The following is a 17,854-nucleotide window of genomic DNA, read 5'->3' as shown; positions in this document are numbered from 1 at the left end:
TACCCTCAGGGTTCCTGACCCAGATCTGTTCCAGGGCCTCCAGCTCCCCACTGTTCAAGTCCAGACTCCTCCCTTGGCTGTCACCCCATGACCCGTCCAGCCTTCACCCAGCACAGGCTCATCTGTACTCCAGGCCAACTGAACAGCAAGGAATGGCCACATGACAGGCTCCGGCCAATAGGGTGTGTGGGATGGGAACAGGGTGATGGGTGCTCTCTTTTGCATCTTGCCCTTACGAGGACCACACTTCCTGCTGTCTAATACCTTCTGCCTCGGTGTTGGCTGGGGGTGGTAAAATCAGAACAGCTGTCTCAGACCCAGAGAGCGAGAGATCAGCAGGCCTAACCCTCAGTATAGGCCCACCTAGCTCTGAACCGCTGTGAGAAAAACACCTATATGAGCCACTGTATTTTGGGGATTACAGCATCTTTGCCTAAATCCTAAAAAACATGAACATATCACAGTACCTATGTGATCATGGAATCATGGAACTGCCCATCTGTCTCTCTCCACTGTCAGTCTATGAACGTCTCTGAGGAAGTGCAACCGTCTTGGGGTGTTTGGTATCCCTGACACCCAGAAAAAGCAGCAGCACAGAGCAAGGGCATGCAAAATGATTGTCTAATAAGTGAATGAGTGAACGCACAGGCCGCGGTGCCCACCAGTATTCAACTCCTTCGGGGCCTGCGTTGTCTGTTCAGATTCTAGGAGATTCCTGGCCAATCTGGGAAAGCAGCTGACCCAACCTGTCCCCTCTGCCCACCCGGAGCTCAGAGCCTTCACACACTCTTACCTCATCCTTCAGCTGAGCCAGGAAGAGGGGCAAGAGGTGCTCAATGGTGTTGTCTTTGCCCAGGATAGGGGAGAGGCCCATGATGACTGAAGCCAGGGCCGACTTCACGTGTTGGTTGGCATCTGACACCAGCTCCTGGGAGGGAGAAGGAAGGGGGAGCCACAGGGTCAGAATGAGCCCTGCAGCAGCAAGGAGCCGAGCAGACGCGCACCTCCTCCAAGGCCTGAGCCCTGGCCTGCTTTTGCCCTTCTCCGCACGGAGCAGCGACGGTTTAGGGTACAAAGGTACAAGGCAGCTCCTTACCTGTCCCACCTGCTTCGAGCTCCATGAGCCCTGTTCCTGGAAGCCCCCCACCCTTAGGCCAAAGCTTCTGGAACTTCTGAGGGGAAGTACTCCCACCCCAAGCTCAGGCCCAAACCTCAGATTCTGCCTGCCCTCAAGGACCCCACCTGCTTCCCAACCCAAGACTGCCCGGTCCTAGAAGACTGGGGACTGTCTGCCTCTGAATGTCTATAAAGCCCAATGTCCACCCCTGCTCTTCAGCAGGCCAAGATCTGCCCTATTCCTCCCACCAAACTCCTGTTACCTTGATGCAGGGTAAGATCTGGGTCATGATCACATTCTCCCGACAGTCAGCAGAGAGATTTTCACAGAATTCTGTGGGAGGGGGGAAGGAGGGAGAGGAAAGTGAGACCCGATGTCCTGGTTCTGCCTTGGGCCCTCGGACGCCCTCCCATTTGCTGTGTTCTGGTCGCCAGCACCAACCTTTGACCTTGTGGGAGGCTGCGGCCCTCACCTCGGCCTCACAGTCTTTCATCAGGTTCTGGAAGGCGGGCACCAGGTCTGTCTTGGTGATCTCAGGCCCCACTGCTTTCTGGAGCTGCAGACAGAAGGCAGGGTGAGTGAGAGGGCTGGGCAGTACTCTCGCTGGGTGAATGAGAGCAGAATCAAAGTTAAAGGCACCAGCACTGGGGCAAGAAGAATGTGGCCCTTGGGATCACTGCTGAGATCTACTCCCAGCACCACAGGGTGAGCCCAGGCAAGTCTCCAAACCTCTCTGAGCCTGGTTCCTCAAAAGCAAAATGAGGGCCACGAGAGTACCTACGGCGTCGTGCTGTCGTCTTCGTTAACGACACTAACAGGTCTCCTTACTGCTCAGGCTACTTGGAGGGGTTTTGTTATCTGATCCAAAAACATTCTAGTGATATGGCTCTTCCCTTCTCATTTATAGTCTTCTGTGTTTTCCAAATTGGTTACCCGACCCTGTATTACTCTCGTAATGAAATTAAACACATGGCGTCTGAGGGGGAGGCGGCATGCCGGGGAAGGCTCCTGAAGACCGAGCAGGGAGCAGGATGGCTCGTGACTAAGAAGGCAACAAACAAAAACTCTGAAGGGCCCAACGCTGCCCCTCAGACAGACCCCGGAGTGTCTCCTGGGCACGGAGCACAGCTTGAATCTAAAATCCCTGCCTTCACTGAGCTCTTATCTAAAACCCAGTGTGATCGATCCAGTTCACGCTGTCCAGAGGCCGAGGACGGAAGAACCGTCTTCAACCATGGTGCCGAGCCTCCGGGGAGCGGCCGCGCTGTGCTAACATCCTCACCGGGAACACGGACGGTCCGGGAAATGCTATCCCAAGGCTCCGAGTCCTTCCAGCAAACACCACGGAAATAAGCACACTCACAGGAACAGGGAGCCATGGGGTTTAAGAGCACCCAAGCCTCAAGCCCCGTGCCTCTCTCCAGCTCTCTCACATGGGGCCCCAAGGGCAAGTCTGGAATGTTCTCACTCGCACTGGCTCTGGACTCCCAGAGCTCCGTGTACATGCTGTCCTTCTGCTGGAACACAGTCCTATCCCCACTCTCAGCTACCCATCTTCTAGAACCAGCGGCAGCCCCACCTCCTCTTCTCAACGCCCCACGCAGGTCTGTCGGCTTTGATGCTGACAGCTTCCCTCTCTCTCAGCGGACCCTCCCGTTCAGGCTGGGAATGTGCTGAATTCGCTGGATCCCCAGCACCCACAGAAAGAGCAGGTGCGCAACAAACACGATGGTGGGGTAAGCCAACGTGGTCTCTGAGTGAGCACCGTCTAGGATCTTGTCCCTGTTCTGCCTGCCTGGCCGTGTCACCCTGACCAGTTCTGAGCTGTGCTACAGGCTGAACTACTGTGCCTCCAAAATTCCTACGTTGCAGACCCAACCCCTCAGTACCTCAGAGAGGGACTGCATTTGAAGACAGGGTTTTAAAAGAGGTCATTAAGGTGGGCCTCATCCAAAAAGATGGGAATCCTTTTGCGGGGGCGGGAGGGGATTAGGGCACAGGCACGCACAGAAGGGAGACCATGTGAAGATGTGAGAAAAGACCAACCACAAGCCAAGAAAAGAAGCCTCGGAGGGGCGCCTGCGTGGCTCAGTCAGTTAAGTGGAAGATTCTTGACTTTGGCTCGGGTCATGATCTCAGGGTCCTGGGATCAAACCCGCCGGTGGACTCTGTGCTCAGTGCAGTCCACTTGTCCCTCTCCCTCTGCTCCTCCTCTCTCTCGCAACAAACAAATAAGTAAGTAAAAGGTTAAAAAAAATTAGAAGTCTTGGAACCTCCCCTCTCTCTCAACAAACAAGTAAGTAAAATCTTAAAAAAAATTAGAAGTCTTGGAACCTCCTCTCTCTCTCAACAAACAAATAAGTAAAATGTTAAAAAAAATTAGAAATCTTGGAACCTCCTCTCTCTCTCAACAAACAAGTAAGTAAAATCTTAAAAAAAATTAGAAGTCTTGGAACAACCTCCAGAACAGTGAGGGAATGAAGTACCCCCAGGCTGTGGCACTTTGTCATGGCAGCCCCAAAACTAATAAGGCTATGCCCTCCCTTTTGTAAAAGAGAGAGTCTGATTAGGGCAAGAGCACACTCATACCAGCCTTGTCTGCTCTGGGACTCTCCACAGACCCTGAACTTGGCTTCAGAACCCTTCCCAACACAGCACCTCAGTTGTGACAGTTACTCAACCGGGGCTGCCACTATGAAGTGAGACGCAGCCAGATGATCGGAGAGCTTACTGCTCAAGCACCCAATGATTTGTTGGATTTAACCAAAAAACCCGGTTTCTACGTGTGGCCCCTGAGGGCCTCAGTCTCCCGCTCTGTGAGTTATCAACAGCCCCCACCTCTGTGAACTTGTCCGCCACCATGTATCGGACGCGCCAGGACTTGTCCTCAGCAGCCTGGCGCAGGGTGGGCATCACCAGGGCCTCCAGATCCTCCTGGGGCAGTAGCTGGGCGATGTTCACACATGCCTCCACTGCCAACAGCCGCACCGAGTCCTGGGGAGACGATCAGAGCAGAATGAGGGCAGCATGGGATTCCCTCTGAGACACAGGGTCTGCCAGGGGAAGGGGATGGAGGAGGGGCTTGGGGTTTGGAGAGCAGAACCCACCTGCTCGTCAGAGGCCAGGTTGGAGAACATGGGGATGATCTCACTCTTGACATTGTCCAGCTCCAGCACCTTGGCGAACTCCCCCAGCTTGGAGGCTGCGGCCCGCCGCACCATGGGGGTGTCATCTGAGCACAGGTTCCGGAAGTACCTGGGGGTTGGAAGTGGGACTCAGGAGGAGGAAGGCCTAGGAGCCCACAGCAGCATGCAGAGGCAGAGAGGAGAAAGCACTGACTTCGCAGTCACGCCAGTTCTGGCTTTGCCTGAGTGACCCCGCACAAGCCATGAGCCCTCTGAGCCTTCCCAGGCCTATAAAATGGAGCTGATAGTGATCGTTCCCACCACACAGGGTCCTGATGAGGTTTAAATGAGATACGGTGTGTGAAAGCAGAGCAGCCGGTCCGCACATAGTGAGCCCTAGTGAATGGCAGATTGCGGACTCTATCAGTCTGATCGTATCAAGTGGCTGAGCTAAGATGCTGCTCGGGGCCCCTCAAAGGTTTTACTTTTCAGGAGCGTGGGGCACCCACGTGTGCACACAGACCTCTAAGCACACGTGGGCAGCTGAGCACCAGTATTCCGTCATGTGCTCGAGCTCAGGGCCCAGGCTTGCTGCTCAACAGTCCCGGGAGCTGGTGAGCGAACCAAGTCCAGAGGGAAGGGAAGAAACACGTACTACTGGGAAATTTTAACCCAGTTAGAAGCATTTCCATTCCCTGTTCCTGGAGAGGAGTCTGACATACAAGGAATTCTTTGGGGCAGCAAGCCCAGGGGGAGGAGGGGGGCGGAGGCGGCCAAACTGAGCCAGCATATCTGTGAGGTTTCTGGCCCGGGGGCAGGCCTGAGCTGGCACCAGCCCTCACGGGTCGAGTGCTTTTACGAGCCAGATCTGTTCTGAGAGCTCTGTGTGCGCTCACTCTTGTAAATCCTCATGATGCCCAATGGGAGGAAGGAGCGATCGTTTCTCCATTTCCTAAATGAGCAAGAGGTCGTGTCTGGACCAGGCCCGGGACGCCGCTCCCTCGGGGGCCGGAGGGGGTGGGGAGAAGTGGGGGCTGAGCCTGAGAGAAGGGGTCCAAGCGGCGGGGAGGCTGGGACTCACTGCCGAAGTTCTGCCTTGACGGCGCTGGACACGCGGGGGTAGCAGACAGAGAAGAGGCCGCAGGCCGAGGTGCGGGAGGTGAACCAGTCGCCGCCCGCCAACCGCTTCACCAGTGGCACGAAGTGGGCCTCGAGGTCTGAGGGTGAGTGCTCGTGCGAGATGGCCCGCAAGGACTCCACCGCCTTATCCCGCACAACCGTCTCCTCCACCGTGGCCAGCGACTCCAGGGGCGGCTGAGGCACAGAGCACAAGGTCACCGCAGGTCACCTCCCCACCGCCCCAGCCTCGAGCCCCACCCCGTGCCCCTCGTGACTCATCTCCGGAGAAACCTTCCTTGACCTCCCCATCCGGGCCCAGCAGACCTTCCTGAAGAGTCCGAACACAGAACCTCACACAGACGCCCTTGAAGGAGCTCACAGTCCTACGTATCACTTTCTAGCAGAGGGCCACAGCTGTCACCAGCGCCTCACAGTGCATGGAAAATCGTGGGTGTTGACTGGAACATCTATTCGGTGGGTGTCCTAAGCAGGGTCACTGTGTCACACAACTTGGGACTGGAGGGCGGGGGGAAGCGAGGAACAGGGGACAATGCTGATGCTACGAAGCAGGTCCCGTGACGGTCTTCATATTACAGAAGAGGAAACCGAGGGAGACAAGTCAAATAACTTGGCCGCACTAGTGCTAGCTAGTGCTAGACAGGATCCAAACCAGGCCACCTGGTGCCTGAGCTTGCAAAAGGACATGGCTGTGCTTTCTGACAGGCGACTGCCCCAGGAGCTCATGGCACGTGACTGGCAAACCTGTGGCTTGGGACTGCAAGGCCTGGATGGGTCGTGCTCCTTTAGGGACATCTGACTCGCTCATCACAATGTCCCCAGAGCCCAGCAGAACATCTCAGACAGGGTGGAAACTCAGCAATTACTGACTGAATAAGGGGAGGCTAACGTGATTCTCGTCTGTTCAAATAAAGGTGTGGAGACCTGCAGTCCGAAGTCCAGTGTGGCCTGACAGGTGTGGGAGGCAGGAAGAAACCCTACATGGAAATGCCTCCAGGGCCCCAGCAGAATGGAGCAAGGAGCCAAGGTGGTGGGTGGGGACAATGGAAAGAGGCAGCGACTGTGGCACGTAGCCTAGGAAGGACAGCAGCTTTCTAGCTCCGTCAACTGCCACCACAGGAAAACAGAGCTGGTAGAAGCGATCAGTTTTCCAAAAGCAGCCAAAGAGGCCAGGGGTGAATCTCACTGAACACACGCCACACCATGGATGAACGCTGAGGATATTATGCTGAGTGAAATAAGGCAGTCAGAAAAGGCCACATGTTGTAGGATTCCTTTATATGAAGATCCCAGAGTAACGAAATACAAAGATGCAGAGAGCAGAATGGCGGGCCCCAGGGGCAGGGGAGCACCGGCTATGGGCAGTTACTGGTTAATGGTGACAATTTCCGTCTGGGACGATGACAGATGGTGGTGGTGGCTGCACCGCAATGTCAACAGACTTAATGCTACAGAACTGCGGCATTAACTTAAAAATGGTTGTATATTTAACCACAATGAAAATAAAAAATTTCATCTGCAAAAGACTGACAATGATTCAAGAGGAAAATGTGACACTGTGCCAGCCCAGGGGTCGCTCGTGTGTGGCCTCTGCCCTAAAGCCATGCCATCGCAGGGTTTCTGGTTCTGGACCAGCTCACGGAGTGTGGCTGAAGGTGGTGTCACTGGGCTACAACAGGGACCGTTTTCCTCTTTGTTCCTGGTCTTCCTGCTTTCCACGCTGGCAGGTGGGAGGTGGGTACGCGATCGGTACTCGCCATTTACCTGCTCCATTCAGAGTAATCAGTCCTAACAAAGACCTGGGGAACAAGGCCACGCAGCACTTAACGTCACGCCATGGTGCCCTGCTGCAGGGCCTCGCACAGTGACGTCTGTGATCCCCTGGGAGGCCTAGCTCAGCACAGAGCACAGAATCAGACTCTTCCGGGTGGGGCCTGGGAAGGGCAGGTTTAGGAAGCTCCAAGGGACGCTTTCCTGCAGTGGAAAGCCGTGCTGTGGGGCCTCTAAGAAGGAGCGAGGGCGGAGTTCCTAATACCAGAGAACATGTGGGGGAGGGGAGACGTGCAAACCTCCAAAAGTCACTATACTTTCAGGAGAGGCTCTAGAGTTTGCAGCACATTTCCAAAGGGATCCAGGACTCCAAAAGGGTTAAGAGCTGCGGATACAGAATCGATCCTTGTGCAATCCTACAGGTCCCCGTGAAATTAATTCCATTTCATCTCTACAGAGAGGGAGGGCTGGGATTGGCTCTGATACACCCCTGGGTTCCCAAGGCCCTTGGCTGGTACTCATGTGGGCGAAATGAACAAGCTGCCCAACAGCCATCTTCCATTTCTCTTTGTCAAAATCCAGATCCACTGCCACCTCCTCCAAGAGGCCTTCGTTGCCAGCTCCCCCTTTCCACCTGAAACAGGTTAGGTGCCTTCTCCAGGTTCTAATGTCCTCCAGCTTCCCTCTTGTCCAGCTCCAATCAGCCGGTAGAGCAACTAAGAGCCCTTGGCAGGACAGGAGAGAGGAGTGGCAGTGGTTAAGAGGCAGGGGCCTGGGTTCGAATCCTGACTCTGTCTCTTCCCAATTCAGGCAATTCACCTAATCCAGACCTCGAGCCTCAATCCTCATCTGTGAACTGGGGCTAGGGGACACGACAGGTGACTGTGCAGAAGGCACCTGCAGGCACCAAGGAGCACCAGCATTCAGACCTGACCGGCTTCCGGGTTTCCAGCACTCCCTTACCCAGGGCCCTTAGAATGTGTGTGCCAGCTCATGTGACCATCATGAGTATCGGTCCCAGACAACACGTGACTTCCCTCCCAAATAAGTGTGGGATAATCCTGACCGGGTAAGGGAAGGATTCCAGGGTTTCTGTCCTGCTCCCCGCCAAGCCTGAGTCCTACACCATCTGAGGGCCCTGGAACCCCTTGCTGAAGCTACAGCATCTGTGTTTTTCTGCTCCGAAGTCCTCTGAGATGCTGCTGAAAACTACAAATTTGCTCGTCAGTAAAACTGAGAAATTCCAGGGCTTGCAGAAAGTTCCATGAGGCTCAAGGGACCCCTTTTTCAGGCTGGCCCCCAGACCTCATCATGTTCCTCGTGTTAAGCAACCCTAATCTGTGTAAATATAAGAAATTGTCTCATTTGCATACCACTGTCTGCATGTACATACACATAAATTATATACGTACACACAGATGAAAGCTGACAGACCAAAATTTAATGACAATTATCCCATTTCTTCAGAAATAACACTGCTTAAAAGAAAAGTTACCGTATCTTTTCAAACCCCCAAATCCCCCAATTTTAAGAAGTGCCGTGATTTTATATACCACTAAAAGAAGGCGGCTGCTAACAAAAATTGTTAAGACATCATTAAGCGCAAATGCCAAATATAAAACTGTGTCTTTAGAAAGCATGACACAGGGGTTACTGGGGACCTGGGGCTCTGAGGAACAACAAAAACCAAGGCACTCGGGAACCCGCGGCTCCCCGTTCCCGGACGGCAGCACAGGAGTCTTGCCCTGGTGACAACGGAGTCCTCCTTGCTCTTCTCACGAAGAGCAGTTACTATTAGTATCCGACCCATTTCTGTGTCCCTAGAGTCACCAAGCACATGGGCGCACAGGCAGGCACCTGGAATCGCAGCTCTGCTACTTATTATCTGTGAGGCCTCGGCCAAGATGCTTAACCTCTCAAGTGCGCCCAGTGGCTCATCTACAAAAGGGAAATATCCCTACCCCAGAGGGTGGACATAACCTCGTAACGTATGGCATAATGATCCTGGTGGCTAACACCTCATAGTCCTTACCATGTACCGAGTGCCATGCCAAGGGCTTAAATCAACTAAAAAGATACATTTTAATGACTCCCATTTTACAGATGAGGAAAGTGTAACACAGAGGTTAAGTGACTCTTACAAGTCACACAGCAAAAAAGTGACAGAACTCAGAATGCCTCCAAGCCCAAAGCCCTTTATGCACAGTGCAAGGCAGGGCTTGGCACCGGTCAGGCCAATGTTCAGCGAACTGGAAGGAAAACAAGTACACTTTGCGTACTGCTACACGAAACGCCACTACCGATCTGCTGGATTCAGGGAATCTCTGGGCTTGCCTGGTCCAAGAACGTGACCCCCCCAGCTTCTCTTGCGTTCTTCCTGCCCTTCTCCTAGTAGGGCCATGGGTCTGACCTGCCGGGAAAGGGGAGAGGGGACCCCGCCCGCCTCCCAGACTCACCAGCAGGCAGTGCACGTACTCTGGGCCTCCCACCAGTGTGGTGAAGGTTCCCAGCTGTTCCGCCAGGGCCAAGAGCACCTCATCCTCATCGTAGATGGTGTCTGCGGAACCAAGACAGACTCTGTTACAGTCCCACCCCAAGTGTGACCCCAGCCCCCGGGTGACCCAAGGTGGGAACGAGCAGGCTCCATTCGGCTTCCTCCAACCGTAGCCCTCAGGCTCCCCACCCCTGGCCCGGGCTGGTGCAGAGATCAGGGTGCAGGCCTGGCTCAGAGGACAGCACCGAAGCCCCTCTTCTGCCCTTCACTAGGTGAGGGACACTGGGGGAGTGAGACCAGTCTGCAAACCCACCTCTGTGCCTGGAGAATGGTGCTCATGTCCCTCTCAGGGGAGGGAGAGTGAGGGGCAATCCAGACCACACATACGAGCACAGAGCTGGTCAACGGGGGCTCTTCTCTGTGGTCCAGCCTCTACCCTCAGCACCACCTTCTCTGCCAAGAACTAATCTTTCTCTTCAGCCTGAGAAATTTTTCTCCATCCTTCAACACTCAGTTCAGGTTTCCTGACCAGACCAGACCAGACCAGACCAGAGCAAGTCCCTTCTCTACGCTCCCCTCAACCCCAATCTACCTTTACCAGCGTCCTTACCTTAGGAGTCCAGGACTGGCTCCTTTCTGTGCCCCCGTTTCTACCAGAAATGAGCACAACAGGAGCTCAGTCCAGGTGCTGGAAGAGCGGATGACTGTGGAAAGCCAGAGCTGCTGGGTCCTAATGCTCAAACCAAAGACCTTTCTCAACACCCGACCAGTACGGCAGAAGACGCTTCCGGCACGAACTGCGGGCCTCTGTGGCAGAAGATGCTAACATCCTGGCATCTACGCTGGCATTTCCACTCTGAGGTTAAGCCAAGCATACGGCAGCCCAGCCAGACGCCTCCAGGCTCCCTTGCGGCTGGCACGCCATGGGGCCCTGCTCTGGCCAGTGGGGTTGAGAAGTGGTAGGTGCAGGCTCTGGGTCACTTCGCCACCACGCTCTCTGCTCAGGAGGCTGTCCTCCTCCTCCTTACCCCGTGGGGGGCTCTCTGCTCTACTGCTGGCTGGGTGTGAGGCCATTCACTTCACCTCTGAGTCTGTTTTCTCACCCCACATCCCGAGAGAACTGTGTGAGACCAAAGTGATGTCTTCTGTGAGGAGCTCAGTGTGGGGCCTGGCCCAAGTCTGTGCTTCAGAGAACGCAGGCCAGTGTGGCTCCGGGCCCACCAGGCCTTTGGGTCCTTCCCAGCCTCAGTTTCCCTGGCCTTCCCTGTACACCCTACCCATTTTCTCAAGCTCCCAGAGACCTCAACTTGTGGATGGCCTCACTTGTATTCAACTCAGCCCTCAGTTCAGACTCCTTGGCCAAGCCGTGTTCCTGAAAGCCAAATGTGTGGAATCTGCCAGCACCTATTTTCACGGTCCCCACCCCTACAGAACCGCCTTCGCAGCCTCCCCAGCCTCCTCCTCAAAGGCTTAGGGCTGCCTCCTCCCCACCTCTCTGACGCAGACCTGTCCACCTTCCACCTCACTGTCATCTGATGACCACCATCTCTTGCCTGGTGACTACAACTGCTCTCTAACTGGTTTTCCTGCTTCTGCCCTGGCCCCCAAACTACCCAGCCTCCTTCCAGAACACTGAGTGATCCTTTAAATCATGACACTCCCCTACTTCAATCTCCCAATGGTTTCTAAAAACCATGAATTAAACTCTAGACTCCATAAACCATGAGCCCACGTGATGTGGCCACTGTACCAACCTCCAACTCACATCTTCCCACCAACACTGTGCCCATCCCATGCCTGCCTCTTCCCGCAGCTGGAACATTCTTCCCCCAAAGTTCTACAGGGTAGGTGCCATTCAGGTCAAACCCCCAGGAAGACCTGCCCTGACCACCACTGGAATATCGCTTAACCTTACTTCCACCTTGTGTCTCTCTCCGCCTCAGCACTACTTACTCCCCGACTGGAACAGAAGCTCCGTGAAGACAGAACTTCGACCTGTTCTCCTCACAGCACACAGTGCGCATCAGATGTTTATGAAACATGCCTACAAACAGCTGCCTTCCAAGTATTTTCTAACTGTGCTGTGTAACGGCTTAAATGAACCCAGATCTTTTAAACAGAAAACACTCTTTCCTGAACTTGAAGAAATGCCACGGCCACGACGAAAGGCAGTATCAAGCCACTCTCCTCCGCCTCAGGGAACCTCCATTCGTACACCTTCCCAACAAAACCACACGGTGTGTTTAAGGCAAATCTGGGATTTCTGAGGACACTTTTCACTGATGTTTGCCTGGGTACAAGTCTTCAAATGGCAGGTGACTTTTCAGCCACGGGCACACACAGGTGACTTGACTCACCTTGGAACCCATCCACATCTCACTATGGCCGAAAAACTACCAACAACTGTTTCTAACCCAGCGCGGCATCACATGGTGACTTCCCCCTCATAACACCGACTGTGAATGTTCTGTAGGTTTGAGCTCAGAGAGGGCTTTCAGCCTGTTCTGAAACAGTAGCACCTTTCCTGAAAGACGCAGTGGTATCTACCATTTGCTGTTTTGAACATTTTGCAGTGGGTGAAGCCCAAAGGACAGAAAATCTGCCACCACTTAACGAAAGCAGCCCATAAAGATGACACGTATGTTAGATTTACTGAATCTTGGGGCTCCCAGGTGGCTCAGCTGGTTAAGCGTCTGCCTTCAGCTCAGGTCATGATCCTAGGGTCTTGGGATTGAGTCCCGCATCAGGCTCCCTGTTCAGCGGGGAGCCTGCTTCTCCCTCCACCTGCCACCCTCCCTTGCCCCATGCTTGTGCTCGCTCTCTCGTGCATTTTCCCTTCCCCCACCTCTGTCAGATAAATAAATCTTTAAAAAATTCACTGAATCTTAACAATGGCCCACGTATTAGATGATGATTTCCGTTTTACAGAGGAAATGAAGCATGTCCTAGCTGGGACTGAACCAGGCGGCCCAACCCCAGGGTCTCTACTCTTAGCCACTGGCCCCAAGTCAACTGCCTCTGCTGTTTTCCACCCCCCCCACCCTTCAATAAAATGCTGTGTGCACAGGAGGTTTATTTTCTTTCTTTTCTTTTTTTTTTTTTAAATTAGAAGGCAAGGGTAACTTGCACTCTTTTTCTTTCTTTTTTTTTTTTAATTTATTTATTTGACAGATAGAGATCACAAGTAAGGAGAGAGGCAGGCAGAGAGAGAGCAGGAGGTTTATTTTCTATATGTCATCCGCCCACCCTCCGGCAGCTATCTCCAACGGCTGCCTGCCTTCACCTACAGGATTAATCGCAGACTGCCGCCTGGCCCTCGGAACCGGCAAACCCAGCCCCCTACCACCCACCTGCCCCTGTGCCTCTCCCTGCATCCCATCACCACAGTCAATCCTGCCTCCATGTGCTGTTTACTCCTGCCGATCCCCTCCCCAGCGGCCTTCCCCACTACCTCACTACAGAGGGGCCAGCAGCACGTACCGAGCGTTTTCTACACACTCAGCTCTGCGTGGAGCACTTCATCCTCAACAGCCCTGTGGGTTAGGTCTTCCTCCCACCCTCGGACAGATAAGGGAGCTGAGGCCAGGGGAAACAGAATGGCTTACCCAGGCTTGCCAGCAGGCTGGTGGCACAGCTGGCCTCAAACCCAGGTCCCACCAACTTCTTTACCCACTTGATTTTTTTTTAACCTTTTATTTACTCGAGAGTGAGAGTACACGTGAGCAGGGGGTGGGGGGGATGGGACAGGGACGGATGACAGAAGGAGAAGCAGGCTTCCCGCTGAGCAGGGAGCTCAAGGTGGGGCTCAATCCCAGGATCCCGGGGTCATGACCCGAGCCAAAGGCAGACACTTCACCGACTGAGCCACCCGGCACCGCTTTACCGCGGTTACACCACCGTGCCACACATCACACTCCCTGCACCCAGCTGCCCCGTCTCAGCACTCAGAGCTTCCAAGTCCTGCCCACAGTTCACCAACGGAAGCCGCTCGGTTCAGGTCACCTGCTCAGTGTCACACAGATACCTGGCGTGCCCAGGCAGATAAATCTGCTCCGCAGTCATTAGCCGTTGTCACCATGGGCAATCCCTGTACCTCTGTAGGCCTTCATGTCCCCATGTGTCAAGAGAAGGAATAACCATCTCCGCTCCCCTCCGCCCCGGCATCACCACTGAGCCCAAATTACAGGATCACATAAGAGTTTCACTAGTGACTCTGAGCCTTCAGCTGCCATTTCAATTAGTATAAAGTAGTAGTGAGAACAGTGGGACAGAGGATTTACCTCCAACTGCTGGTCCGGTGTGCATCGGACACCGTGCCGAGTGCTCTGTGTGCATCTTCAGAGAGGGGTGAGTGGGGCGGCCGAACCACTAACACTTAGCAGTTCTTGCCATGTGCTGAGCGTGAACCGCATGAGCGCGTCACACGGCATCTTATTTAATCTTCGTATCCGCTTACACAATTAGGCCCATCTCACACACGAAGAAACAGAGGCAGGCAGATGGGAAATACCCTGCCCCAGGCCACACAGCTATTAAGTGGTGGGGCCTGGATTTGAACCCAGGTCATCAGGACCCCGAGTCATTAACCAGGGCGGTCAAGTCTTCAGCCAGCATGACCAGACAGACAAGCCCTGCTGAGTCACCTCCTATCGCCGCAGGATCTCAGGCGAATGCACTCCTTCACCTCTTCATCCTCAGGGTCCTCACCTATAAAACGGGGGCAGGGCAGCAGGACTCCCCACCTCAAGGCGCTGCTGTGAGATTAACAATGGGGACTACCACCGATGTGTCCTTACTGAGCACAGGCCCCCATTCTGAGGACCCTGAACTAACCCAACGCTCACGAGAGAGGGTCTGGAGCACTGCCCGGCACGTGGCAGACAGAGGACACATGTCAGCAACCACTCGTACTGTTAGTCCACGCTCGTATCAATGCCACAGCGCATGTGTGCTTACCTGTACTTGGTACGTAAAAACTCCAAAGAACGGTTAGGTTAAGCGACTCACCTCACGATACCGGCTGTTAGCTGTCGGTGCTGATTCAGAGCTGCCCCCAGCTGCCTCCAGACCCCGCTGACCCATCCCGGCCCCCACCCCGCCGTGCCGTGCCCCACTATGCCGTGCCTGGCACAGGGCAGGCGCTGTGGTATGTTAGATCCCTAACGAGCCCTCTGTCGCCTAACAAGAAGCAACCCCCGACAGTCCCCACTCCACCTGGACCCCAGGAGTCCACCTCTTTACCTGTCAGGAAGGGCAGGAGCTCGCTGCGGGTCCTTTCCACGCCCAGGGCCAGGGCGATGGTGGACAGTTTCTTGATGCTGTTGAGACGAAGCTGGTGAGAGAACGAGAAGAGCAGGGGAGAATGTCAGCCCGCCCGGACTTAGGGGTGTGTGCCAGCTCCGGACCCAGGCAGCCTCTGTAAGCCGAATGTGGCGCGGTAACTCGGCACCCACCTACCGAGTGACTGAGTCACTAAATTACAGTGTTAGCAGCGGCCTCAGCGAAAGCACCCACTGAGGCCTACTGAGCAGACACCCCCGCAGTGGTGTTTCCAAGACCGCTCTCTACAACTGCACACTGCGTCCCCACACGGCTGGTCCCCCTCCTCTGCTTCGTGCCCCCCGCACTCAGCATCACCTGACATGCTCCAACAGGGGCGGCCACATTCCGGCACGTTTACTCTGTGCCAGGTCCTAGGCTGGGCACTCACACGTACGGGCTCTCGCAACAACCCAGAGGTCCGATGTGTTATAAGCCCCATTCTGCATAGGAGGAAACAGGCTTAGGGAGCAAAAGTCCCTTTTAAGGGCCACTCAGTTCAGATGCTGTGGGGCAGGGACTGAAACCCAGGACCACCAGCGAGCAGCGATGACGACAGAACAAACAAGGTAACAACACTGCTACATAAGCAGGAGCACTGTTAGCAGTAGTAACAGCACCAGCATAACGGGTTGAAGAGTGGTCCCCAGAAGATATGGTCTGGTCCTAACCTCCTGTACTCAAGAATGTGAAAATAAGGACTTTGCAGATGTAATTAAGTCAGCATCTCAAGATGAAATCACCCCCAACTTAGGGGGGGAGGCCCGTGAAACAGTGAAACAGAAAATACATTTAATGGTCTCTGCCCCTGGTTCCTGCCGAGAGCTCCTAAAGCCCTTGGAATTTCCTGAGCGACAGCACTGTCTTTCGTTCCAATGAAGCGTATCTTGGTGGGCTCCTGGATGGGGACTGGTCACCAGAAAGACCAAGCCATCATCAGAAGCTTGGAACTTTCAGTGCTACCCTCAACACTGGGAAAGTGGTTGGAGATGGACTTAATGATCAATCATGCCTACGTGATGAGCCTTTCATAAAAATCCTCAAAGTACAGGGCTTGGGGAGCTTCTAGGTTTGTGACAACATCCAGGTACCAAGAGGGCGGCACACCTCAACTCCAGAGGAACAGAAGCCCCTGCGTGCAGGACCCGTCCCGATCTCACCCTGCGTCGCTCTTCATGTGCGTGTTCATCTGAATCTTTTATTGTATCTTTTATTAGAAATAAGCTGATAGGGATGCCTGTGTGGCTCAGTGGGTTAAAGCCTCTGCCTTTGAATCAGGTTATGATCCCAGAGTCCTGGGATCGAGCCCCACATCGGGCTCTCTGCTTCGCAGGGAGCCTGCTTCCTCCTCTCTCTCTGCCTGCCTCTCTGCCTACTTGTGATCTCTGTCTGTCAAATTAATAAATAAAATCTTAAAAAAAAAAAAAAGAAAGAAGCTGATAAATGTTAAATGTTAATGTTAAATGATAAATGTTAATGAGTTAATGAGTTCTGTGAGCTGTTCTGGAAAAGCATCAAATCCAAGGGTCATGGGAACCTCCAATGTGTAGGCAAGGCTGACAAGTTGTGGGTAACGTGGGGACCTATTACTTGAGACAGGCACCTGAAGTGGGGGCGGTTTCGAAAGAAGCTGATAAATGTTAAATGTTAATGTTAAATGATAAATGTTAACATGATAAATGATAAATGTTAATGAGTTAATGAGTTCTGTGAGCTGTTCTGGAAAAGCATCAAATCCAAGGGTCATGGGAACCTCCAATGTGTAGGCAAGGCTGACAAGTTGTGGGTAACGTGGGGACCTATTACTTGAGACAGGCACCTGAAGTGGGGGCGGTTTCGAGGGACAGAGCCCTTCACCTGCGGGGTCAGCACTGCTTCCGGTTAGCATTACAACTGAAATGAGCTGTAAGACATCTAGCTGGCACTGCAGAGAACTGCATGGCCTGGGAAAAACCTCACACACGGTATCAGGAGTGTGGAGTGTGGTAGGGACGGGAGAGTCCAGGAGACACACAAAAGAGCAAGTTTTCTCTACACAGCCAACGACTGTGTCCTGATGAAACAGAAAAGGGGGAACCTGGGTGGTCAAGCCAGTCGGCTAAGCATCTGCCTTTGGTTCAGGTCATGATCCCAGGGTTCTGGGATCGAGCCCCACATCGGGCTCTCAGCTCGGTGGGGAGTCTGCCTCTCCTCCAGCTCATTCTCTCCCCCTCTCTCAAATAAATGAAAATCTGGAAACAGAAAAGGAGCAGACATGGAGACACACGGAGCGGAAGGCCACACGAGGATGGAGGGCGAGATCGAGGGGATGTATCCACAAGCTGCGGAGCATCACGAACTGCCATCAGCCACCACAAGCCCGCACATAGGAAAGGAATCTTCAGAGTCTCCAGAAGGAAGCAAAATTTCAAATTTTTGGCCTCCAGAACTGTGAGAATAATTTTTGTTGCATTAAGCCACCAAATGAGTGGTGCTTTGTGGTGGCACCGAGGACTCTAACGCGTTTGGCTAACACAGGACAGGTCTCACATGGAGCACTTAGGTGTTAGGACCTCTCTCGATCCTCTCACTCCTAGGGAGGTTGGTAACCAACACCCCCTTTCACGACTGTGAACACAGGGACCTGAGAGAGGCAGACACGTGCCGAAGCCCGCGCCGAGAGAGAGCTGGGACCCCTGATGGCACAGCCCACCGGGAATGGAAACCCTTGTTTCTCCAGCACAGTAGTGTGGCCTCTCCTCCTGGCTCACAGGGCTGTGGCAGAAAGAAGTGAGGTCATGCGTGTGCGGGTGGAGGGAAACACCCTGGAGAGTGAGTCAGGCATTGCTGGGCACGGAGAAGGCATCCTCTTCCTGGAAGGGGAAGCACAACAAGAAGGGACGGGGCCCCCTC

At 54.0% G+C, this 17,854-nt stretch overlaps 1 protein-coding gene across 1 annotated transcript in view; it reads right to left on the bottom strand.

Moving 5' to 3' along the window:
• The window catches only part of PPP2R1A (protein phosphatase 2 scaffold subunit Aalpha), a 40,877-nt gene that overhangs the window by 10,695 nt on the left and 12,328 nt on the right, over positions 1-17,854 (bottom strand). The window contains exons 2-9 of the mRNA XM_080828318.1: positions 14,885-14,975; positions 9,606-9,706; positions 5,324-5,556; positions 4,225-4,372; positions 3,956-4,111; positions 1,559-1,673; positions 1,380-1,450; positions 794-928 (exon numbers count right to left, since the gene is read on the bottom strand). Of these exons, the coding sequence (XP_080684444.1) occupies positions 794-928; positions 1,380-1,450; positions 1,559-1,673; positions 3,956-4,111; positions 4,225-4,372; positions 5,324-5,556; positions 9,606-9,706; positions 14,885-14,975 (1,050 nt within the window). The remainder of the gene's footprint in view (positions 1-793; positions 929-1,379; positions 1,451-1,558; positions 1,674-3,955; positions 4,112-4,224; positions 4,373-5,323; positions 5,557-9,605; positions 9,707-14,884; positions 14,976-17,854) is intronic.

Source organism: Martes martes (genome assembly GCF_963455335.1).
Source record: "Martes martes genome assembly, chromosome: 17".
Classification (NCBI taxonomy): Eukaryota; Metazoa; Chordata; class Mammalia; order Carnivora; family Mustelidae; genus Martes; species Martes martes.
Note: the sequence above shows the minus strand (reverse complement) of the source record. Positions and strands in the feature narration are given on the sequence as shown.